Source organism: Thermobia domestica, chromosome 9 (genome assembly GCF_964235325.1).
Source record: "Thermobia domestica chromosome 9, izTheDome1.hap1.1, whole genome shotgun sequence".
NCBI classification, from domain to species: domain Eukaryota; kingdom Metazoa; phylum Arthropoda; class Insecta; order Zygentoma; family Lepismatidae; genus Thermobia; species Thermobia domestica.
In genome coordinates, this window is record NC_137462.1 from 246,500,241 (window position 1) to 246,527,554 (window position 27,314).

A 27,314-nucleotide genomic window follows, 5' to 3' on the forward strand; every position below is an offset into this window, starting at 1 on the left:
TTTCTGGATATGTTGTAATTCACTAATGAATTAAGCTGAAGTTACATGACATAACTTCATAACATACATGACATAACAATAATTCATTATGGAATAGGATTTAATATGCAATTAATGAAATACTGTGTGTTAATTATTGAGATCTTGCAGTGCATGTTAGATTACCAGAGGTTTGCAACTTTGCATTCCATCTTATGTCCTGTAACTAATGTAAACTGACTTTCACCGGCTATTGGTGTTGGGAACATGATCGTTTTATACTATAAATATATATAGTTTTGTGTTTGTTTTTCACATGCATATCAGCTTAGTTTAGATTTTTCCACTACTTCTTGGATCCTTACTCGGTCGAATGCATTCCTGACAGATTCATTTTGAATTCAATCTGTTGTTTTTCCGAGGATGTTTGAATAATCTCATTCTTTTAGTACGGATTCTGCTCCAATTTTGTTATCGATGCTTCTGCAGTGAAATTATTATGGACATAGTATAATATTTATTAACTTTCTTACATACATTTCAATTTTATGTAAGATATTTCATACATTGGTTAAATATTGCTTGTCTTGGAGTAATCTCTCCTCTCATTTGATTTTTTGCCTTCACTTGTGGACCTAAGTATTTCAAAATATATAGTCTTGAGTGACCTCTCTCTTGATTTTACTTGTTTACCGTGTTGATGTATTTTCTTTGAATGACCAAAACTTCATTTTTCTCTTGACTGATATGGATGCATTCGTCAGTTTCTCCTCAGACTACAATATCATAGACTAATCATATGGATACATATATATTTTTAGGACGTTTATGGGGTCAGTTTCAAATGTCGGTTAAGAAAGATTATTTAAACTACCAATCAGAGTGCAGCATATCTTTATCTCCCATTTTTTGATAGACAATGAAATCGGGTCTACGTGGAGTAGATTAGCGAAATATTAATACATTAAGAAAACTGAAGTTATGCAGCTCTTCTGAGGAATTTGTAAGAATAAAAACCTATTTCTTATTTACAAAGAGAAGGGGAAATAAAAAATTGAATGAAGAGATGTGGTAATATTGACGATAACGAGGAAGTCCATTAGTCTGCTTTTCATAAAAAGAGCCGATCTGAGCTGTCCGTTGAAGAATAGGTGCAGATCTAAAGAAAAAGACCGCATATTTCAACGAACCACTACGTAAGCACAAATTGCTTTTGGTATCAGATGCATACAGGTCGTAAAATACGAGGAAAGAAGTAAAGTGGCAAATACGGACGAGTTTTATGTTAAAACAATCAAAGTGATACGTAATGATTTTTATTTAAATCGACATAAACGTGAATAAAAATGTAATAAAATTCGGGATTTATGGTAGCTATAGCTGTTTACACTGGAATATTTGTTGTTTAGTTTCGTAATTTACAATACCTTGTAACGTAATGCGAACTATCCTTCTGGAGATGGGACTCGAGACCATGCAGTTGAAAACCAATAATACTATCCATTTGACTACAGAGGAGCCAGTATTGTGTGGGTTTCGTATCCGTATCAGTAGATAAAATACCTATTTTTGTAGAATTGCAGTTTTTTGTTTTTTGAGTTTCATGTTTTCTTTGGAAAATAATTTAATAAAAAAAAATATTTTTTCAGCGTCCATTTGAGGGAAGAGGAGCGATTACAAATTCGTGTTGGCCGTGATGGTGGTTTACAGAACTTTGAGTTGCATGGAATGGTAACTCTTCGTATAGCAGATGAAAAGTGTGGGCGAATTCGAGTACAACTTGAAAATAATGATTCACGAGGAATTCAGCTACAGGTACGTTGAAAGTTTTCACGCAATTCTTTTTAAGTTATATTTGTGATAAATACGTTTTTAAATTTATCATTTATATGTTATGACAAACCTATTGTAGATCATTTACCAAATTCGAATGTAGTTTACTTGAGTAAATGATGGATCTGGAATACCCTCCCAGATTGTTTTTTCATGATATTTAATGTAAACCAAAATGAATGTATGAATGCATCAGAAGACGTGAACGAATGCAACAGAGGACATGCCTGTGTTGTATACTCACATTCAAATGTGGGTTTCCTTCAAGTGTTTTATTCGTCAATAATTTTTAAATGAATTGATCAGTTACAGTGTAATGTTTAAGTATATTAGAAGAAGTAAAACTGATTACTAAAAATATTTTAAAAGACTACATATTTTCGTTTTGATTTCCAGGGTATCGACATATAATCGAATAAATACGATAAAATGCTAAAAGTACTAGGATCATCTCCATTTTGTATATATATATATATAATATGTGTGTGTATATTAGTTTGTAACATAAAATTTCAGTTAAGATGGACATGTTTTGGAATACTATAATTACTAAATACATACATATTTGAATTTTGATTGGAGATAATTATTTTTGCTTTCTACGAAGGAACAATAATTTACCAACACAAGTTAGTCATTTACCTTTCCCAAATTAATTATCATCGTCAGCATGCTATATCGTCAAATGGCATTTTTTTTTTTTTTACTCAAAAAATATTCTTTTTTGTTTGTTAGTAACGTCTTATTTTAATTTGATCTTTTGCTCTTCCTAGTAATTTTCCTTAGTGTCGTGTTTTTGTTTTTTTCTCTCTCTCTCTCTCTCAAGTGCATACTTGGATGAATAATATGTATATATGTATATGAATATACTGTCAAATGAGGTAAAAATTGAAGAGTATTTCATATGTATCATTTCAGACTCATCCTAATGTTGATAAGGAACTTTTCAAACTGAGATCGCAAATTGGATTGAAGAACCCAGCGAAACCTTTTCCTCTACATACAGATGTTGGTGTCCTTAAATGGAGATTTCAAACACAGGACGAAAGTTTTATTCCATTATCTAGTAAGTTCTGTTCAGTTATTTATTTATTTCCTGTCGCTGACAGACACTAGTGTATTGAGAAACATGAGTTTTATTTATGTACAGTAGCGACAATAAGTATTTTGACAATCGCATTTTTGCCCCTAAGGAGCGCATAGTGCGTTTCCCTACTCAACCAGCGCAGCTCTGTCTGCAATGGCACACGTCTGTGTAAACACATGTCAGAAATCAGCCAACAGTGATGAATACAAAACTAAAAAAAACATCACTATGGTCGGTCAAAAAGTATTTTGACGCTGTAGTTTAACGCTGGGAAAAAATACAATTCACGTCAGCATTTATGGTTTACATCTAATGCTGTTTGTTTACATTAAGTTGTGTTTTGTTGTGACTTTCAAGTCAAGAAGTACTCGGGAGATTTGAAAACTACAGTAATCGCTGGTTTACAGAGTGGCAAGTTTCAGGCATAGGTTGCTAAGGAGTTTGGTCTGTCCACACAAATCGTAAATATTTGGAATAAGAAACAACAGTCAATAGGGACTACAGATAATAAACAAAGAACCGGTAGACCCAGTAAAATCACGCTCCAACTAAAAATTTTATACGGAAGATGTCAAAGGCCGACTCGAAGAGGACTGCTGTTGATATCAGCAGAGAGCTGCGTGCGTTTCACAACGTGGAAATTTCAAACAATGCTGTGAAACTGATCCTTAGACTGCCGAATCTTTATGGCCGTCGCCCAAGCAAAAAAACCATTAATATCTGCAAAGAATAGGAAGGCCCGACTTGAGTTTGCCAAAGCGCATAAGGACTGGACAGCTGAACAGTGGTCGCGTGTACTCTGAAGCGATGAAAGTAAATTCAGTGTATTTTCTTCCGATGGGATTCGATATGTTCGACGACCAATCGATGCAAGAAACTATGTTCTGTACCAAGTACCCACTGTTAAGCATGGCGGCGAGCATGTCATGGTATGGAGATGCTTCTCCCGTTCGGGCGTTAGTCCGTTTGCGCCTGTTGAAGGAACTATGGATCGTTTCTAATATTGTGACGTCCTGAAGACGCACATATTGACTCATTCTAAAGATAATATGGGATGAAACTGGACTTTTCAGCAGGACAATGACCCGAAGTACACCTCTGTTCATGCCAGAAACTTCTAGGAAAACAGGAAGGTGAGGATACTTACGGGACCTATTCAAAGCAGAGATTGAGCATTTATGGGAAGAAGTAGACCGAAGGCTGTTTATAAAATACGAAATATTAAAGTATACTCGTATGAATCAGGGTGCAGATTAGGATTTATGTCGTTGGAGAAAAGATAGGTATTGTCTTTATCCAGTTGTGCAAAACAATAACACTGAAACGCAGTGACAGACTAGCATAATTTTTAATGTTTTATGTGATAACATCAGTCTTAAATTTAGCACTCGAAATGATAATCTCGGTCTTAATTTCAGCACTGGAAACATCGGTGATTATGCATTTACATTAACAAATTTAGCTATTCTCGTCGATGCTTTATTTGAATTTTTTCTAATATATATTAGGTGACAACATGCGCTCGAGCGAATTCTTTGCTTTTAATACATATGTTCAAGAAGGAATAGGGATCTAAATTCTAAATCCCACACCATATATATACCTTATTCATATAATAATTATGGTTCATTATTTTCTTCCTTCATAAATTTTAATCGTATTATAAATTATCTTGGATTTATATTTTTAATGTATAAAACTTACTCCGCAGATGAATGTTGCATTGAATTTTTCCGTAAATCCTTGCTTTACAGCAGCAAGTTTCAACTCTTGTAATAGTACATTTTTAAAACACATATTACTGATCTATTTGATTTATGTACACGTAATATCTTCCTTCTCGTAAACAATATATTACGGAATGGGGAGAATATTAATGGAAGAAGGGTCAATTGATACATGTTTTAAAGTAATATATATAATCTGTCAAAATATAAGGTGACACTACATGCGTATTAAAACTTTAAATGTTTAATTTCAGTTAATTGTTGGCCATCAGAAAATGGACAAGGAGGTTGCGATGTGAACATTGAATACGAATTGGAACATGATCAGATGGAATTAAATGACGTTTGCATTACTATCCCGCTACCGTAAGTAATAGCACTGTTGTTTGGATACATGATTCATTTACTAGTATACAAGAAAAATATTTTCGACCTTTAAGAAATACAGTATTGCTATGACTCTTACTTAGATTGTAAAATCAGGCCGTCCATAGTGAGCAACGATTTCGCTTGGGGCGCGGAAAACCGGGATTTATTCGCGATGAAGAGATTTCCCGTTAAATAGTACGTACTTTTGTATGTAGCCTCAGTGCTAAAAAAGAACTAAGATCAAGTTACTCAGAAATCATAAGTTACTCCAGTGTATGCTGGAATCACCACGATCGCGAGAAAAGTTCATAATGTTATGAGTAGTTCTTACGTGATTGAAAAATAACATATTAAAGAAAAAATTATATATGGAATTTACCATACAGTAGAGGAGATTTCAGTTAATATCGTTATAGTTTAATACAATGCAATGCATAAAAAAAGTTTTTTTTTTTTTTTTTTTTTTTAAATTCCATTTCTCTTGAATTTCATGCTATAAGAGCTATATAATAGTTTGACTCTGTAGCGACATATTAGTAAAAATGAAGTCGTTAAGTGTAACGTCCTTTAGGCTATGTGAAACAGATTATTAAGGCAAGTGAATGATGGAAGAATCAGTGGAATACCAAGGTGTTAGGTTGACGGGAGTACCCCTAGAAAACCCACGGACACGATGTTGTCCACCACAAACTTACATGGGCATGGAACAAACCAGGGACCGTACGCACCAGAAATAAGTGCGTTACCACTGATACACCAGTCTCTTACGATATATTAGTTACAAAATGATTGCTGAAATATTGATTGATACATTTTATGACATCAGTTTTTCTCTTAGCAGTGAGAAGTATAAAAAATTATTGGTCATTTCATTTTATCGATGTTTATTAATATTATACTTGAGGAGTAAAAATTCTCCTCTTATCATTCAGATGCTCATTCTCTAACTACAAAAGAAATATATACGAAATCTCCATTATTGTGCACTTCGTTTTAGAACACCATCAGTTTGTTCTTCTATTAAAGAAGAATAATATGGGAGAAGGGAGAACATATATTAAACACAAAAGTGGATACCTTATCAACTGATCTCATTTCTGCAGGGTTTCCACAGACCTGGAAAATTAGGGAACTTTTTTGTCAGGTTAAAAAAAAAAAAAAGTTATTTAATGTCAGGGGAAACCAAGTAGTTGTTCACCATAATGAAGGTAACTTTGAAGTAATAAGATTATTTGAGATGTAGAGATCATGCAATACAACAATATAGAATAATAGGTGAAAAATGCATTAAATTCTATCAAAGTGTGTTGTGCCATAACTGTGAAATCAGTTGAGCTACAGCATCTTGAATCCTTTAATGCAGACAGAGAGAGTTCTGACCTTCTGAACTGAGATGACGTATATCTTTTTAACCGACTTAAAAAAATATCAATCCGACTCACTTTTATATATATTTTATATATATATTTCCGCTGTGTGGAGTCCCGGCCAACTTGTGGTGGACAACATCGTGTCCGTGGGTACTCACGTTTCTGTTTCTCATTCCACCAATTCCTCCATCATCATCCGTCTCCTATAGCTTAAAGAACATAAACTGGAAGATTGCATTTAATTTTTTAAGCATAGTCTTTGGAGCTAGACTATAAAACTTTTCAATGGCTGATATTGTTGATACGATAATTCTGTGAATGATCATGCATAATTTCGACACAGGTGCCTCAATTTTGTTGACTTACATATTGTTTGAAAAAGTATGTTCTCGCAGTAATTTCATATAAATTTCATTAGAATTTAGTCATCGGAATTAGGCCCTGAAACTCCTCAACAAGTGATAGTGTTTATATGGTAATCAACTGACTGCATTGTGTTAATGCTCAAATAATTTTAACACAGATTTTGATTATTCTTCTTTAGTTTCAAAGAGTATACTTTCTCGCAAGTCCCATACAAATTTTATTAGGATCTACTGACAGTCTTTAGAGTTGAACCGTGAAATTTTTCAACAGCTGATAGCCTTAATACCGTGTATATGTTCGCGTAGACCTATTTTATATATATATATAGTTGTCATTTTTAATAGGCCGTCCCATTTTATAGGAAGTTAACTCAGCTAATGGCTTTATGAAAAAGTGGAAAAATTGATCTTTTGTCAGGGAAAATACTTTGGAAAACTGTATGGGAACCCTGTTCTGAAATCCTTGATGTGATGGAATAGCAGAGCAAGAAGGGAATTTTCAAGTTGATTCAAAAACTTGTCTTCCCGAAATTTTCACGTATAATTGACAGTGTGCTGTTTAAGGATATCAGAACACATACAACTACTGTATTTCTTTTTCAGGATGGGAACAGCACCTATAGTGAATGAATGTGACGGGGAATATGTACACGAACCTCGTAAAAATATCCTCCTTTGGCAATTACCTCTGATAGATGTGTCAAATAAATCAGGTACTTTGGAATTCAGTGCAAATGGAACGCCAAACGATTTCTTTCCAGTCCAAGTGTCCTTCGTTTCAAAGAAATCTTACGCTGACTTGAAGGTACATACACTATTTTTTCTTTTTCTAAGTGTGTAGTTTAAAGGGTTGTAGACAATAAGATGGTTTTAGATGCATACTACAAATTTGTCTGAGTTTTGTTCTTTGTTTAGCGTAAATAATATAACTTTGCATAGAAAGGTCTTACTGTAGTCACCTGATAATTACGATGTTCCTCAATTGCCGCTTCTTAATATTTATTTCTTCCTACTTCTTTCCTTCCTATTTGACGAAGAATAAGCGAAAACCGTTATATTTGAATTTACATTCATATTTTAATGTTTCTAATATTTGACATACAATTTATTTTCTATACCTTCCCCAGATTTCTTTGTTCATATTATACATACAAGGAGAAACGGAGAAATAACACACACCATCTTTTGTCTTTCAAAATTTTTATAGGTAACTATTTGGTCTAGGAATTAATTCGTGCGGTTGGTACGCACACATTGAAGCTGTAGTACAAACACAAAATACATAAATACCTTAAGAAAAATATTGTCCATCGCTAGCCACCACTTTCGCCCATCTGTCAGGCAATGTACGGATTCCGTGGCGAAAGAAGTCCTCATCCTTGGAAGCGATCCAGTCAGAGACCCATGTTTCGATATCTTCTGAAGAAGTAAACCGCTGTCCAATCAAATCGTTGTTCATGCAATCGAACAAGTAGTAGTCCGAAGGAGCAACGTCTGGTGAATACGGCGGGTGGGGTAAAACTTCCCATCCGACATTTTCTAAATAGGTTTTGACCGGTTTTGCGACATGTGGGCGAGCGTTATCATGTTGAACAATAAGTTTATCATGTCTGTTCTCCCATTCTGGTCGTGTTCTGGCCACAGCTTGCTTCAAACGCATTAATTGTCGTCGATAACGTTCTCCATTCATAGTTTCACCCGGTTGCAGCAGCTCATAGTACACCACACCTTTCATATCCCACCATATGCACAGCATAACCTTTGCACAGTGAATATCTCGTTTTGGTTGTGATGGACCTGGTTCACCTGGTTTCACCCAGGCCTTTTTTCGTTTAGGGTTCTCGTAATGGATCCACTTCTCATCACCCGTAATAATTCGATGCAGAAACCCCTTTCTGATCTGTCGTTGAAGCAGCAATTCGCAAATGGTTTTTCGTCTTTCAACGTCTCTGTCTTTCAATTCATGTGGAACCCAATGTGATATCTTTTGAATCATTCCCATGGCTTTCAAGCGTTTGGAGACTGTTATTTGATCAACGCCTAATGCTGCTGCAAGTTGTTCCTGCGTTTGACACGAATCCTGCTCGAGCAATGCTGTCAATTCTTCGTCTTGAAATTTTTTTGGCTGTCCAGCTCGCTCTTGGTCTGCCAAGCCGAAATCACCACTTCTAAACCGTGCAAACCACTTCTGACACGTTCGCTCAGCTAGAGCATGGTCACCATACACTTCCACCAAAATACGATGACTTTCAGTCGCACTTTTCTGCATGTTAAAGTAATGCAGCAGGACACCCCGCAAAAACACTTTATCAGGCACAAATTGCGCCATGTTCACTTAACTACAAACTGGTGTTGTTGACGCTTTAATCCACTGCCCTATACTACGAACGATACGCGATGACAGGGGTTTGCAACACATGTGTGGATACACGGAACTGTGGGACGCTCCGTTCGTTGCGCCATCTCTTGTCCACCCGCACGAATTAATTCCTAGACCAAATACACTAAAACATACACATATAAAACTACGTATCTTATGTATTTGTTAACGCAAGAATCGGAATGCACGAGACATTTCTTTCAGTAATACACTTGTTTTAGTATTCCTTAATATGAAACCACTCATAAAACAACAATTTTCGGACAACTTATTGATACTCTAGCTGAATCGAATCAGTTTGCATGAGACATTTCTCTTAATAAACCAGTTTTAGTATACCTTAAGTATGGAACCAGTTAGAAAACAAACATTTTCGAACAATGGATTGATCTTTACTTGAATCGGGACCTCCCATGAATCTTATCAGGGGACTATAAAGATATGAAAGTGTGATGGAACCAGATTCATGCACAATATACTTTACTGTGCTGTATAGTAGAAATGTTAAATTTCTATGCTAATGATCACAAAAAGATCCATCGGTCATTCTGAATTACTTCGTCAATCATTGACAGTGACTTACGTTGCAGCGGTTGCAGAGCGACCAAATGTGAAATAATGTCTTATGAATTACTGGCTTTCTTTAAAGAGCTGCTTATCCATTTATTCAGCACCCACATCTGTGAACTTCTGTAGTAGTTTTCCGTTTAGCCCACAAAAATATGACTACTCGATATTGCCCCTTATTCGTATAACACGCACTCAAAGACGAGAAAATTTTCTACGTTCACCACACTTCTTCCACCAAGGCAATAGACGGTTAGACTATCTCATTCTCTAGCGTGAGCTTTAAACTAACTGTCTATGAAACTTACAACTCGTTATTTGCACCCTCGGAAAAAAAAAAAAAAAAAAAAAAAAAAAAAAAAAAAAAAAAAAAAAAAAAAATCACGAAGCGAAAAAAGAATTGAATCATTTGTCAGAAAATAAGAAATAATATAATTGCACATAATGAAAAGACACTTAACTTTTAATGCTGCAACAGCTAGCAAGTAGGAACTATTTTATTCTTTTATCCTATATATTTATTTTGCTTGTAGTCATACAAACTAACTTTGAACCGTATCTTTAGATAACTTTTGGTTCTATCAGAATCGAATCGTGTGCAATAAACAATTTTTTAATGAAAAACAGAGAAGAAAAAAGGATTATTTAGGACAACAGAAAAACTGATTTAATTCAGTAGCAGTTACACACGGGAGTTTATAGAGAATCGAAGGAAATCTTGTTGAAGTTCTTATGGAGAATCGAAGGAAATCTTGTTGAAGTTCTGTAGTGTTAACATATAGTTGTCATAATTACCTTATATCTAATCCAGAACATGTGGAATGCTTTCGGCATCAAATACATAATTCAGTGACTTCAGTTTTTTACTCTTGTAAAGTTTCCGTGAAGCGCACTACGAAATACTATATTAATAGCTTGATGAGCAAATCTGTTTAGATAACATCTTCTATCATGAAGAAATCATAGCGATGTAACTTACAGTAAGTTCTTAATTAAGTAAAGTCTCTAATCAAAAATTATTTAAATAATTGTATCAGGAACCGTACAGACAACAACCAAATTTTTTTATCATGATCAGCAAAACTTGTTTTGAATAATTGTGCTATCTGTCCATCAATTTAGCTATACTTTCATTTCGAATTGTATGTTAAAAAACACCCATAGTGCTCGTATTTGGAGGCTTCGGTCATCAAAATGAAGGAGACGTTTGTTTTCGAAGCATGGTAATGCCATCAGGGTTCACGTGGATATATTGAGAATACATCTTTCTCTGCTAAATACCGTAAGTGATTCTCGGTAGATCAGGAGTACAGTATCTGAGTCATGATGAATGTCCTCTTGCACGTCAGTTTAAAAACCGAATATAACAACTATCACATATAAGAGTCGTTTAATTAAGTAAACAACTTAAATATATATATTAAGTTTAATAACTGTGTATTTTTGTAATGTTTTTTGTTATAATCACCAAAGGAGTACTTTCATTTATTTAATTTTTCAGATTGCTGAAGTCTTAGCGGTGGACGATGAAACTCCTGTGAAGTTCTCAGTGGAAACAGTTTTCTTTACAGACAAATACGAAGTTGTATAAATATGCATATATAATTAAAATGGGGAAAAATGAAAATTCCTGAGATAAAATTCTGAATATATATATATAAGATCAATTGAATTGGAGGAACAGTATAAAACGACCGTTACGTTGCCAAGAGTGGTTGCAATATTTCTCACATGAACAGTGAAGGTATAGTACACAGGTGTTAATAGTAGTACGTTCAGAAAGAATGCTGAGTGATGGATGCATGAAAGTGACTTGAAGCTACAATTGGTGTGAGAAAATATTTCACCCTTATGTACAGAAACTGAAGTGTTCCTTTTGCCAAAAAAGAAAGAAAAAAAATAATTAAAAAAGTAACTGTCATCAAGTTGAAATGTAATCCGTGTAAGATCGTATACATTTCTTTTCCTTAAAAAAAAATAAAGGGAAAAAGGTTAATTGTCGTAAGATGCATTCAAAACAATGATAGTGAAAACAATATTTCCTGTTATGTAACAGCACAATATTTTGGTGACCCAGTAAATGTTGTTTATAAACATTAAAACGTGTGTAAAGTATTAAAGTAAAATATACTTGAGATCAGTTAATGAATTATCTATGTAAAATGCTCGCGCATAGAGTCATACACCTACATATCGGGACTTTATTCATTGAATGAAGTATTGTAAAAATTCAATGTGGTGGTCTTCAGATAAATAATGTATACTTAATTTAAGCAATGAAGCGACCGTCTTTGAGTTTTTCTTTATTATTATTATTTTTTTTTAAACTATAAAGTTTATATAGGTTAATCGTCTCTGCACATCAAGTATATGTATATTTTATAATTTAATTTAATGGAATTATTTTAGTTCCCAAGTTAGAAACTAGCACACACATGTAAAATATTGTAGAAATATTTCCTTGTCCATCTTAAAATCAGTGCTTGGGAGCAGTTACGTTACGATGATGAATAACAATATATTTACCTGAGGTAATATATCAAACTGGATTTGTATGAGATTTTGAGATGTGTAATAGACAGTTTGCTGAACTGTATGAAGAACTGGAGCAGAAAGTTAAGTTCTTTCCGTATATTATCAAATAAAAACGTGTTATATTCTGTATTTTGTGCAATCAAAATAGATTTATAGACTATGGAAAAGTCAGCATTCCTTGAATTAATTACATGAGCATATCTCAGGTTATTTCTTGAGCAAAGAGATTTCCTGTCGTCAGTAAAGCATTTGAAAGTAAAGAACACCTGAGTGTTACTACATTTAGCACTATTTCAGACCAACCAACATTCGGTGTAGGGCGAAATTGGTAGCGGCAAATGTATATAGTAGAAAAACAAAGCCATGTTTACGAAAGTACTTGATTTTATTTGTTAACTACGCTGTATTAAAGTTATTTGTAAACGATTGGAATAAATTTAAAAATAAGTTTAACTGTGTTTTCACACGGAATTTAAAGAAACCAACATATGAACTTGAAGAGGTTGATACTTAACCCGATATCTACATAAAAATTTACGTCTCCATTCATTTAGTTATTATGTTGACTTTGTTCCAGAAATTACAGTGTGTTCAAGTGTCAAGATTACCTTATTTGAAGTATCATCATCATCATCATAGATATTCTTCCATTACTGGCAGGTCATTTGCTGCAACTGAGAAGCTTCCATCCTCCATCAGGGTGTCTATTAAAATTCCAAAATGAAATTTTGTGACTATCTCGTGATCTCTTTACCAAACCATAAAATTTCGTAACATTCTCAACAGCGAATTTGGGTCTAAGTTAGGCCAAATTTTATGCATGCGATAGAAGCGTTCTTTATTTGTGATTTGGTAGCATCTAAAGCCAACCACAGACATTTTTGGTGGTGAATTTTGACGATTTATAGAATAAAATTTTCCAGTCTTTGTACTTATAAAAATATCGTGACCCCCAAAGCTAAATTTCGTGACTTTTTCTTGACTTCGTGACGTTTTCTGATTTCGTGACTTATAGACACCCTGTCCATGGTCTTCCGCTAACCTAACCTCTTCGTCTTCATGTACGATTTTTTTTTTTTTTTTTTTTTGTTTCGATATCGACTATTGTAGTCTCCTTCACCTCCTTCCCATCTTTCCTGCAACCATACTTTCTAGGCTGTTCCCCACAATACAGTCCCTTCTTAGCCGATGTCCTAACCAGTTTCTATTCCTCTTCTTAATATCATCTAAAATTGTTATTTTCTTCCCCATCATTTCTAACACCTTTTGATTCGTTTTCCATTCGACCCAGCTAATAATCTCCATTCATCTTCACACCCACATTTCGAAAGCTTTCAGTCATTTTTTTTTAGCGCTTTTCGTAATGTCCATGTTTCTGATCCATACAGCACAATACTCCATACGAAGCACTGTACGAGTCTTCTTAACTCTTTATTCAAGGTCCCACAAAAGTGTCTTTTCTTCCTCCTAAAGGCTTCTTTCGCCATTCCTATCCTTGCTTTTATTTCACGTTCAGACTTCATATCATCAGTAATAACATTACCCAGGTATCGAAAACTAGTCACCTGTTTCATTTTCTCCCTTCTTACTTTTATATTTGACACCGACCCCTTTCTTCCAATCGTTACGTTACATCTATCTATGCTATTTAACGCAACCTTGTGAACACATTAACTTCCGTAAGTGGAATTGGATTTCAATGACACTGTTGATATATTAAGTGCCTTAATACCGCGATCCAGTTCTACGATAGGTGTCGTGGGTGCAAGGGGGAGCTAACCCCCTCTCCCATATAGACGTGGCAATGACCATGGAGTAGAAATGCGGAATAAACGCCACTTGCCAAGCTTTTGCATAACAACACAAACGAAAGTGGGCCTAATTGCTGAATTCTGCTTAGTTTTGAGATCTAACATGAAACATATCCAAACATTTAAATTTTTCCGGGCTAGGACCATCGTCATGTAGTGCTTTCTTCGCGTCTCCATGTTTTGTTTTTTTTCAGTATGTTCACATACAGAATTACTTTCTGGACTAAGCAGCAATTTTCAGCACTTGCCCTCGTGAAATATTACGCCCCAAAAATGCCATCAAAATTACAAACTCCAGCTTTCGGACCCCATAAATCGATGGCACCAGTAGTATCATAGTTGTAGATATTTCTGCAGACTCTTTACATGCAATAGTATTCAGCACAAAACTTATGAACCCTCCAATTTATGCAATTCCAACATACAGCCCCTTTACAAATGCCATTTTCTGTAGTTTTTCTGGTGATTTCATGTATTGGTTTGCAACCCTGCATATTTATTTAGAAGTAAGAGTATATATTCTCCGTATACCTCAGTCTCTCCTGTAAACATTCGTTTTTATTTCGTGTTCATCTGATTCGTACGTCGTAACTAGTTTTCGTACATGCTTGCAAATGCATAAAATGTCACTCCCCCCCCCCCAAAAAAAAAAAGGCCGCCATTGAGGAACACTTGTACATACGACAACGTGAATAGTCTTATTGATCTCATACACAAAGTTCATCACCCTCCAATTTCTATAATTTTCGGAGATGGTCGAGCAACCACTTTCACTATATTTGGACCACTTCAAATGGATTGACCCCATATTATCTGCAAACTATATAACCTAATCACTCTACCTCCTACTGAAATGTCGTCTTCAGTTTGTAGGCTCATTTACATTCTCTCTTCTAGATAGATATTGAATACTGTTGGCGATAGAGAGCATCCCCTTCCAATTGCACTCTCCTGTCATTTCCTCCCCTATTCTAACACTTGTTGGTTCATATGTAAGTTCCTTATCAGTTTTCCATCTTTCCATTCCAACCCAACCGTGTTTAGAACTTCCAACAATTCCCAATTTACGCAGTCAAAAGCTTTTTCTAGATCAATAAATATGACATACATTTCTTTCTCTTTTCCTATAAACCTTTCACCGATCACCCTTAATAATGCAGTTGTATCTCTTGTGCCCTTACCTCTCCTGAACCCGAATTGTTCCTCAACTTAATTTGTTCTTCCATATTACCTGTTCAGAATTCGAAACAAAATTGTTGCTGCATGAGATATGAGACTAAGCTTTATAACCCTCGCATCTCTTTGCGTTCGTTTTCTTAGCCGTCGGTATTATCATTATCTTTGGGAAGTTTTTGGCTACTCTCTTGTTTCATATATTTCAATGCACGGTCGGATCAATTATTTCTTGCCCTTGTCTCCCATATTCTTAATGAATTGATTGATATATTATCTATCCTGATTTCCGTGCCATTCCTAATCTTGGATATACGAGCAGTTTTTGAGACTCATCCCGAAGAATGCTAAACCCTTTATCATCGTCGCCTGCTTCATTTTCTAGTTCAACGTCTAGGCCACGTGGTCTATTCCTACTCTTATTCCTCTTCTTAAGTCCTCAACATATTCTTTCTACCTTTCTAAGACTTCATTTTTCTCGTTGACTATGTTCCTATTCTTATTTTCTACTGCCATCGTAATACCCCCTTGTTTCCTTCGAAGTTCCATAGAATTCACCACCTTCTACATTTCCTCGTATTTCCCAACTCATTAATTCTTCTATGTTCTTGCATTTTCTTTTTTAAAACTCTTCCCTTGCTCTGTCACCCTTCGCAACTCGCAGGATCCTGTACATCTTTCTGCCTTCTTCTGTAACAACCTGTTTCCACGTCTTCCTTTTCAAATAGTCCTTTTGTTTGTTTAACCTCACGAGGGAACATCTTATATTGATAGTAGCATTGCCCAATCAAACAATATGCAATCGATAGAGAAGTGAAAAAAAAAGTAAGAAATCCAAAGTTTTAAGGGCCGACACCCAGAAACACAGGAGATACAAAGGAAAGAAGAATCTAGAATCATGTGAAGATAGTAATGCAAAAGATACACTTACACAGGAAGAACTTCAAAATGATTAAAGTAATCAAAATGACATTTACACAACAGTATAGTAAGCAAACATTGTGCCCACAGACATGCTCAATATCATATATAATGCAGTGTTGCCAACTAAGCACAAAATGAAGATTTGTTAAATGGCACGGAACACAAATTATAACATGTAGAAAATCAAATTATGAGTAGAACCATACCTGTGAAGTCATGATGTTCAGTGTTGCCAACGTTTGAAGATAGGCCTATATGAATTCCTATATAAATCTCGGATGTAGAAGAGTACATACAGTACCAACTCACTGCGGAGCGCTTTATCAACAGCAACACTGAAAAATTGACTACCAATAATGTGTGAGGTGATACAATAATACGTGCATCAGAAAAGTGAGCCTGCTAATTGTCAATCCAAGAGCATGCATCATTTCAGTTTCGTGTTTGATACTATTCTGATTTTCCACCTGAGCAAACCTGCTTCGACACTGTGCTTCGTCCCTTATTTTCATACTTCGGTGATTATATTTTTGTTTGTGGTCGCATATTTTGGTTTACTGTATGTTCTCTTCTACATCCGATATTCATATAGGCCTATCTTCAAACGTTAACAACAACTTCATTACATAACAAACGAATTCAACCGATCTCTTTCTCTCCTTGATCTTCTATACAGGCTTGTGAAATATTTCGGTATGCAAGCTTTTGGTTCCTAAATTATGGGGCTATCAAATGTGGGGTTGGACTCCCTGAAATTTTCACAAAAACTACTTTAATAAAGATTGCTTAAAAAATCAATGGACGATGACTTTGTTCCACCATCGGTAAAATTATATTTATTTCAATGGAAAAGTTAATGAACAGTAACTATTAAAATTACAGTAGAGTCCCTAAAACTCCTTACTTGATAACCAAACAGTCCGGATAATTCGGCCACATCCTGGCAGGGTGAAAAAACCCGCGCGTAGACCCATTCAAGGTCATTGACCGCGTGCGTGTATCCCCTTTTCCCGCATTTTTTCTCACGTCACACTCCCACTCCTCCACCACGTGTCTGGCGCCGGCGTGCGTTCAGTCTACCTGCAACATTTGCCAGGGTTAGTTTTCATTTTCATGTATAGTAAAGACGTACTTTCCTTTGTTTAAGGATATTCTCTGTTGTATTCTCAAGCAACCAATACATACAAGTATATTACTCTATTTTTTGAGGAAACACTCGTATTCTTTTTTAACCCCATTCTCGATAACCCGGCATTTTTACAAACTCGGCCCACATTAGGCCGAGTTTTCGGTATTCTACTGTATACAAAATGTTTAATATTAATAATAGTAGCCTTCAGCTAGCTGGAAAGACCCTAGCGCTTTTCATGTCCCTAACATATCTAATCTTAAAGGATTTCGAGATATGGCTGTCTTATAATAATTGCAACCCCTACCTTCTTTTCTTCCTTTCTAACTGAAACATTAAATAATGTTGAAACATGTCTCTAATTATTTTTAATTAAAAGCCTGAATACCAACTTTCATGGATTTATTAATCTTAAAGAATTTTAAAATATGGTCATCTTATTTTATCATAACAATTGCAACCCCTACTCTCTCTTTTCTCCCAGTTCTTTTTCCTTGTAGGGGAAGTATCAATAAACGCTGAAACACGCTTTGAATTATTTTAAATTAAAAGTTTAAATACCAAATTTCATATATCTCAAACGAATTTCGAGATATGACCATCCAATTACAACAATTGTGACACTATTGTTTTGTATTCCCGCCTGTTTTCCTTCCTTTGTAGGGAAAATATCAGAAAACATGAAATACGTGTTTAATCATTTTAAATGAGAAGTCCAAATACCGAATTCCGATATGGAAATCTTACAGTGGTAATTCCCACCCGTTTTTATTCCTTCTCACTCCTTTTTTCCTTTCCTTCTAGGTCAAATATCAGAAAATGCTTATGCACGTGTCTATTATAATGAGAAGTTCATATACCAAATTTTATCTCTGACATTCAGAGATCCCAAGATATGTCCACTTCAAGATAATTGCGACCCCTCTTCCCCGTCGAAATTGCAAAAATCTCTCCTCAGTGGAATCTTACATGATAAATCCTATGCACTGTCTGAATAATTTTGCAATACAAGTGCTACAAGCTAGCTGGTAGATCCTGGCTCGGCAAGGGCTGCCACGAAGTCAGTCGGTAACATGTAATTTTGTGATTTTATATATAATCACAAAATCTACAAGTTATCGACTGATTTCATGACTACAATCTTTTCTGCATATTTCGTTCAGTATTTATCTCATTTGGTTCACCTGTTTGCGTACTAAACTTGCGCATTTTTTTTTTTTTTTTTTTTTTAACTTTTCAACAATCTTTGATTATGCTGTGTACAAAGAGTGGGGAAAGGGCATGTGGAGCAGTAGAAACGCTGTTGTCAACAGTGAATTTACTAATTCTGGGTAGATAAGTCTTAGGAGTTCAGAAGCTTCCTCGTAGTTATATGGTTAAAGCACACGCCTTCGGTGCAGGAAACCCGGGTTCGACTGCCGTTGGGAGCTTGGAAATTGATTCTCAACCAATATGAAGTTGCTGGTACACATCTCATATAGCCTCACTGCTGAAAGGGACATTAATTCAACAATCTTAAAAGCTAATGAAAATTGTGAATTCTGTCAGTGTATACCCAAAAAGAAAAGACTGTTCCGGGCTGTAGAAATCATGAAACGTGTAAAACAGCAGCTAAGATCTCGAATACGATTTTAGCACACTTCCTCCACTCTTAATGTCGCTTCTATATTACAGTAGACATCTTTGAGAAAGTTTATATTATGAATGACTGGACGTGTCTGTGAGGTATCTGAATAACGATTACTGGAAGTGTGTGTCAGGTCTCTCAATAACAAAAATTGACCTAACTTGAGATTCGTTGTAGTCCAACATTAAAAACATGGATAAATTTTATTTCACTGATTTTGTTTTTAAATTAATAATATTGGTTTTCCTACCTTGGGAATGGGCAGTTGGATCTGGCAGAGTTCTTGCCTAAATGAATTGTCGTTTGTCAAATACTAGCATCGATTACCTGCTTCGCTAAATCAAAATAAAAAATTTAAATGCACAACTCCTTATCTCATTTGTTTGGTACCCGTGAAATATATTGTCTTTGTTTTTAGTGACATGGATTTAAACGGTATCGGAAGTATCGCTGCTCATCTCAGCGACCCCAGAAACTGTGAATTCGACATTAATGTCGGTCATTTTCGATCATTTTATATATCTTCCCACTCCCCTCCCTAAGTTGCGGGGTTGAATTTGAATTAAAACGGGATCAGAAGTGTTACTGTTAATCTCAGCGACTCCGAAAACTATCTACTCGACACTAATATTGGTCATTTTCGAACATTTTTAAATATCTTCCCCTTCCCCCAAGTTGCACCATCAAAGTGATATGATAAGAACAATTCCAACTTTATCTATGTTGGAAATTTGATCGAGATTGATCGGATGGTTCAAGAGTACAGTCACTTTCATTTTGAATTTTTTTTTTTTTTTTTAATTTCTCTCTCCCTTCCTCCTCCCCTACGTTGTACCGTCAAAGTGGAATGATGAAAACCATCCCAGGCCTCATCCATGTTGAAAGTTTGATTGAGATCTGTCGGGTGGTTCAAGAATTATTAAGTTTTATTTATTTCTATATATTTCCCCCTCCCCTAAGTTCTACTGTCAAAGTGAAATGATAAAAAAAACTTCCCGGGCCCGAACCTGATTTATGTTGATTTAACATTCATGTAAAGTTCTTCCAAAATCAGAAATTCTGTTGCGAATGGTTCGATAGATGTAAGAGTTTAGTTCGAGGAACAAATACTATTCTATACAGAATTAAATGCCCATTCGATGTTTATGATCGGTCTAATATTTAAAGGATGGATTTTGACTTTTCTAAAGAGATTGGAAATTAGCGGTCGGATTCGAGGGATTTCTTAATCAAATGAAGCATTCTCTCTTATCTGCAGTCAACTGGTAACTTGATACTTTTGATTAGCAAGATATTTAACACAATATTAGGTTGTTTTTTTTAATGGGAAAGATAGTTTTCCCAGTGACTTCTCATTTTCCAACGTTGGATGAATTTCACATGGATTTTCATGTAATTTGACGTTGTACACGCCAGAATCAAATGATAATTTGAATTTTGTGTTCAACTATATTCAATGCATACATACAAATTTTTGTTCCCAAAGTGAGAGGGTTTTCGGATGAATATGACATGCTTTCATAAAATGAATTTTTTGCCACTCAGAATATAAAATACAAGGTAACCAAAAAAGTTTTTGCCACTTTTGACGTCACATTAACTATGTGCTATGAGAGGAAATGAAATGACACAATTGCCTGTCATCGGGAGTTAGTCTGACCACTGAACTTTAATAATACATGCACATACAGCAATCATAGTTCGTCCAATGTCAAAGGAAATATAGATATCGAAGCAGTTGTTCGCGTATGTTTGTTATACGACTTTAAAGTGGACCTGTCAGCTGCCGTATATGCCAGGCATTTGGGGGGAATATCGTGAACGAACGCACCGCCACGCCTTAGTTCCAGAAATCGTGCATTACAAGCTCTTTCATCTGGTCAGATCGTCACTACTGACCTCTACTCTCAGCAGTTTGAAAGGAAGCACCGTGCATTGCTGTAGAAGGAGCCGGCATGGGTTAATCGCAAGGATGTGCTGTTCCTGCACGACAATGCCAAGCCACAGGTGGCAAAGAGGACCCTGAAGACTCTGCAGCAACTTGACTGGGAGACTATGTGCCGTGCACTATACTCAGTGGACCTTGCGCAATCTATTTCATTCTCCCGACACCATCTCCGTGGGAGATCTTTCGCAAATGAGGGAACGCATTCACGGAGTTGTTTTCATTCACGACCGCTGTATTTTATCACCAAGGTATTTTGCAGCTGCAGGAACGTTGGTAAAAAATGTTGGATGTTAATGGAGATTACTTCGAAACCTAAGGATATGACTTTCCACTGTATTGCTCTTTGTTTATCATTGTTCTAGTACGGCAAGAATTTTTTTGGTTACCTTGTATATGCATTTGATGTTTGTAGCTGTTCATGTATGTAGATTAATCCAACAGGAAATGAATTTCCCAGCATCTTCGAAGAGGCTGGATGGATTTCACAGGAACAATATTTCTATGATACTACAATTGTATAATCCACAATCAATGGAGGATCACTAATCCAAGGGAGAAAGAGGATGAAGGTGATGGTGGTGACTGTTGCTATTCGTGTCTACTGTCGGCCAGTGTTTAAGCTATTTGACGCCATTAAGCATTCTCACTTCTATTTTAGAATTTTAAAACATTTGGTTGTCTAGTCTAGGCAGATTTAATGAACTAAAATTATTAAATAGACGCTGACATTTTTGTGGTATACTTGTCAATGTTTCTATGTTGCAAAAATCAACTTAGTATGATTTTAATTTCTTCTTCGTTTTCAAGAACAAAGTGAAAATGGCATCTCAGGAAGATGATCATAAGATGAAAACAAGTCTTTGTAAACAAATGTCACAAACTCCGGGTGACTGGTTCTTCATATTCGACAGTTAAACGACGGGTTACAACATTTAAAACTGATAATTTTAGTGTTGCAAGTAGAAAAACCTACTGGAAGGTCTGTTGCACTACACAGTGCGTGAAAATCTGAAAGCCATTTTTGGCATGATCATCTAGGAAACACCGAATATGAACCAAAAATAATGCTATATGTCTGGTCATATAGAGTGGGATTCATGATATTGCATAACAATGCCTCGTCACACACTGCAGCTGAAACAACAGTAAAACTGATCTCTTTAGGCTTTACAGTGTTATCCATCCATCCTATTCGACTGATATGGAATCTTCCGACTACCATCTGTTCCTCAATTTCCAGAAACATCTAAAGGGACAACGTTTTTAGGAGTGTTCAGGAGGCAATTACTGCTGCACGTGAGTGGCTACACTAGCAATAATAATAATAATAATAAAAGAATATTTGTAGGGACTTCAGAATCTGTAGGACAGATGTCGCAAATGCACTGACTTACAGGGTAAATATAAGGAGCAGTGTTAGTTTCAGCTTCCTAACTCAGTTCCTTCAAGGTACAGCTCACTCTTTATCAGTACCGTTCGTATTCTTCTCAGCTTTAAGGCTACCATCTTTAGCTCTCTCACAAAAATATACCAGTTCATTTGATCAAACCCTTTTTAAGTCAGTAAATGCTACGGTGTTAAGAGTAACACCGTAGATGTCCTTTAACATTGGTACCGTTAAGTTGTGAGTTTGCGTGTATAGCGAATACTAAATTTTAAAACTTATTGCTGACTCTGGTGCTTTGTGGAGAAAGGACCTAATTGAGCAACATATAAATATCTGTATAGCCAACGCTCTTATTTGTAACTGTTGAAGGCAACAGGGTTGATTGTCTTGTTCCTCCTCAGTTTTAAAAAACCATGACAAAAAAAGTTGAAACCCGTATTCAGCTATCCGTCGCGTTAAAGTCATCGGAAAAAGTGTCTAACCCTATATTATGATACCCAATAAAATAGTCTACATTTTGCTTTTGTGTTAGTACATTATGACCACACTTAACTGACTATAAAGAAATAAAGAATTAACAATAAAATCATTTTTTTATTTATTTAAAAAAATAAACATTTTAATATCCCAAAATATTAGTTGCCACCTAAAATATAATACCAACGCTACATAAAAAATACTATCCACTTTGAGCATCATTTGCTTTCGACCTCTTGTTTCGCTTTATTCATTATTTTCAATGCCCCACTTTTTTCCATCTTTTTCGCCAATTTTTCACCAAGACTTTCCGCATGTTCTAGATGTTCGTGAGCCAACACACCTTTCCAAATCGCACAATATGGTCTGGACTCTTGACGAAGCACTTTCTTTGCCGGTTCGCCGTCGAGATCCGGAAGACTAACTGATTCAGAGAGCATAATCATCTCTTTACCATCTAAACTCCACACACCTCCATTTAACACTAAACTACAATCCTTGAGTTCAGATTTTACAGCCACAGGAGCGGAACAACCTCCACCAAGAGTCCGTAAAAAACTTCGTTCCGCCAGACAACACAACACAGTCTCTCTGTCGTGAAGTGGTTCCAGCAACTGAAGAATTCTATTATCGTTTTCACGACATTCCACAGCCAAGGCACCCTGACCAACTGCATACATCAAAGTATCTGGCTCCAGGATCTAGATTAAAAGAAATGCATATACACAATCAATTAACTTTGAAGCCATTAATTTCTGACTCATATGATATATTAACAACGAAATTCAAACAACTTAAAAAAAAAAAAATATATCAGTTACTCTTAAGGAATTTTTAAAGATCCATTTTAAAATTCCAATACTTGTTTAAAACTGTTGAGTTCACTTCAAAAAAAGGTATTATGAAACGCTATCATAGGGAGTACTATTTGGTCTAGGAATTAATTCGTGCGGGTGGACAAGAGATGGCGCAACGAACGGAGCGTCCTACAGTTCCGTGTATCCACACATGTGTTGCAAACCCCTGTCATCGCGTATCATTCGTAGTATAGGGCAGTGGATTAAAGCGTCAACAACACCAGTTTGTAGTTAAGTGAACATGGCGCAATTTGTGCCTGATAAAGTGTTTTTGCGGGGTGTCCTGCTGCATTACTTTAACATGCAGAAAAGTGTGACTGAAAGTCATCGTATTTTGGTGGAAGTGTATGGTGACCATGCTCTAGCTGAGCGAACGTGTCAGAAGTGGTTTGCACGGTTTAGAAGTGGTGATTTCGGCTTGGCAGACCAAGAGCGAGCTGGACAGCCAAAAAAATTTCAAGACGAAGAATTGACAGCATTGCTCGAGCAGGATTCGTGTCAAATGCAGGAACAACTTGCAGCAGCATTAGGCGTTGATCAAACAACAGTCTCCAAACGCTTGAAAGCCATGGGAATGATTCAAAAGATGTCACATTGGGTTCCACATGAATTGAAAGACAGAGACGTTGAAAGACGAAAAACCATTTGTGAATTGCTGCTTCAACGACAGAGCAGAAAGGGGTTTCTGCATCGAATTATTACGGGTGATGAGAAGTGGATCCATTACGAGAACCCTAAACGAAAAAAGGCCTGGGTGAAACCAGGTGAACCAGGTCCATCACAACCAAAACGAGATATTCACTGTGCAAAGGTTATGCTGTGCATATGGTGGGATATGAAAGGTGTGGTGTACTATGAGCTGCTGCAACCGGGTGAAACTATGAATGGAGAACGTTATCGACGACAATTAATGCGTTTGAAGCAAGCTCTGGCCAGAACACGACCAGAATGGGAGAACAGACATGATAAACTTATTGTTCAACATGATAACGCTCGCCCACATGTCGCAAAACCGGTCAAAACCTATTTAGAAAATGTCGGATGGGAAGTTTTACCCCACCCGCCGTATTCACCAGACGTTGCTCCTTCGGACTACTACTTGTTCGATTGCATGAACAACGATTTGATTGGACAGCGATTTACTTCTTCAGAAGATATCGAAACATGGGTCTCTGACTGGATCGCTTCCAAGGATGAGGACTTCTTTCGCCACGGAATCCGTACATTGCCTGACAGACGGGCGAAAGTGGTGGCTAGCGATGGACAATATTTTTCTTAAGGTATTTATGTATTTTTGTTTGTACTACAGCTTCAATGTGTGCGTACCAACCGCACGAATTAATTCCTAGACCAAATACCAAACTGTTAAGTTATTGTATTTATTTTGGAATTGCTGCTGTTGTGTTTACTTAGTGTTATCGGATGAAGGGATACAGGAGTGGTTTCCTGCATTACTTTACAGGGTTGCCAGAATATGAAAGATAGTAATAATAGTCTATTTTTCGTCTTGTTTTATACACAGGATGAAAAATAGGTTATTATATACAGGATTGTTTAAGTGACTGTAGTGACCTGACGAGGAAACCGAAAACACGAGAGAAGATGCCACCACAACGTAACTGAGTCCGAAACTGGAAAATCTATATGAAAAATACTGAAAATTCTATAGTAAAGAAAAAACCTACGTTACAGACAATATTATTAGCGCTTTTTAAATTATTCTTTAAAGTTTATCATTTTATTAATTAATTTATTTTTCTTCATATTAGGATATTTAAGTTTGCAAAAAATAGTTTAATGTTTGTTCAATGAAACAAGTTCCTATCCTTGCCATCTGCATAAATACATCAGACACATAATATACAATTTGGCACATCTATTCCCCTCCCCTTCTGCACTCTTTAGTTTAAACAATTAAGACCTGACGACTCGAAACAAAATTAAACTGCGAAGAAACAAAATATAGTAGTAACTACAAAGAAAGAATTGAATTTTTCCTGGCGACGTGATGTTAGTAAGTCTTCTCGGGCTGTCAGCCAGGTGAAGGTATTTACATCCGACGTTTCGAATGCAGACATCGCATTCGTCTTCAGGGATTGTAATGAAGAGACCGGAGACGTGAGCAGTGACTATTTAGGGGCAGAGCTATGAATGGGGGCTTGTGATTGGCTGAGAGAAATGCTGGCTTCTGATTGGCTGAGAGATACTGGCTCCTGATTGGCTGTTGTTGTGGCTACGAGAAATAGCTTGGTTGAATGTCTGTTTTTGTTCCTGAAAAGGGCCGACCAGATAGGGCTGAGTTGAGAAAACACTCCTAACCACAAGAACAGCCGATCAGGAGTCTGCATCCCTCATCCAATCAGAAGCCAGCATTTTCCTCACAAATCACAAGCCCCCATTCATAGCTCTGCCCCTAAGTAGTCACTATATATACATGATTATTTAAGGGCATAAAATTCACCCCATATTGGAAGTTTTCAAATGTACATGCAACACAATTTTCCAATTACTTAAAAAATATTCGATTATGACAAGACTAATGTATATTCCTCTATGGCATTGTGAATATTCCCAAAGCTTGGGGTTAAAAATCTCTCAAGAACTAAATTATCTTCATGCCCCCTTTCGATTTCAAAAGTATGTTCCACGACAATTTTCGTTTAAAAAAGTTCGATTTTGGCGTAATGTCATATATTTTCTTTGAGGCTTCCCAATCATCCTATCATCAGGGAGTTAAAATTGGTAAATTACCCTCCTACCCCTCGCTTTCTTTTCAAGTTCCACGATAAATTTTCTACAATTCACTCAGTTCTTGATACTTCACTCGGACTTATCTTTCGATCTGGGCAATCAATTACAGTAAACCAGTCTTCAACAAGGTATTCAACTGAAGGAACGAAGAGCCTCACTGCTGATATCCGCATCAAACTCCCAATTTATCAATAAAATTTTCAGTTTCAAGAGTCTTTTATTATTACTGTTACTAAATTTCATTTGTACTGAACTTTTTCTCTCTACCGTAATCTCCAGTGCTTCGGATTAAAATCAATCAAGAATGAGCAGTGAATTTAACTCTCCTTAATGTGGTATGAATTACTCTCCCCTTCCGATTGAAAACATGATTCAATATATCTTTCGTAAAAATATTAAATTTTCACAGAATAAACTTTTTGATGTTTTATAATCATTCCCACTACTTGGATTTAAAGCCAATCAAGAAGGAAGGACTGAATCTCTCCTCCCTTCTTCAGGTTTAACAAGATGTTTCATGATAACTTACGTAAATATTAATTTATTTATAAACACAATATGATGTATGTGTTTATTAAGAATTTCAAAGTCTCTACACTTGCAGTTGAAATCAATCAAATGTGAGAATTCACTTAACTCGCTTCCCCAAGATTTAAATAAAAATTCTATAACCTTCGTAGAAAATAGTTTTGTCGAATATGGTCCGATTTTTTTGAAAATTTCAAAAACATCTCGTAGCTGAAATGGTCCAACAATGTGGAAGCACGTTTCCCACAATCTTAAATATTTTCCTGAATGTTTATTTAGAACACTGATTTTTACAGAACATTGTGCGTGTTTTGTCGGAAATTAGAGTCTTACTCCTATCGCTGAAATAGTGACAGAAAGTCGCTCATTTCAATAATGTATACCACCATTAGTTAGACTGCCAAGATCGGATTTCTTTTTAAAATTCAGACAAGAAACTGCCGTAACCAGAAAACATATCCGCAGCTAATTTCTATTACAAATTTTCTCA

General features: G+C 35.9%; 2 protein-coding genes across 2 annotated transcripts in view; one reads left to right on the forward strand and one right to left on the reverse strand.

The window, feature by feature from the left end:
- deltaCOP (coatomer subunit delta) overlaps nt 1-12,665 on the forward strand; it is a 31,412-nt gene extending 18,747 nt beyond the window's left edge. Inside the window, exons 7-11 of the mRNA XM_081725968.1 lie at nt 1,629-1,794; nt 2,731-2,878; nt 4,881-4,992; nt 7,334-7,535; nt 11,179-12,665. Coding sequence (XP_081582094.1) covers nt 1,629-1,794; nt 2,731-2,878; nt 4,881-4,992; nt 7,334-7,535; nt 11,179-11,268 — 718 coding nt within the window. The 3' untranslated portion in view covers nt 11,269-12,665. The remainder of the gene's footprint in view (nt 1-1,628; nt 1,795-2,730; nt 2,879-4,880; nt 4,993-7,333; nt 7,536-11,178) is intronic.
- A 10,120-nt stretch (nt 12,666-22,785) lies between these two features.
- The window catches only part of Hmbs (porphobilinogen deaminase-like protein l(3)02640), a 33,214-nt gene continuing 28,685 nt past the window's right edge, over nt 22,786-27,314 (reverse strand). The window contains exon 6 of the mRNA XM_081725970.1: nt 22,786-23,389. Coding sequence (XP_081582096.1) covers nt 22,907-23,389 — 483 coding nt within the window. The 3' untranslated portion in view covers nt 22,786-22,906. The remainder of the gene's footprint in view (nt 23,390-27,314) is intronic.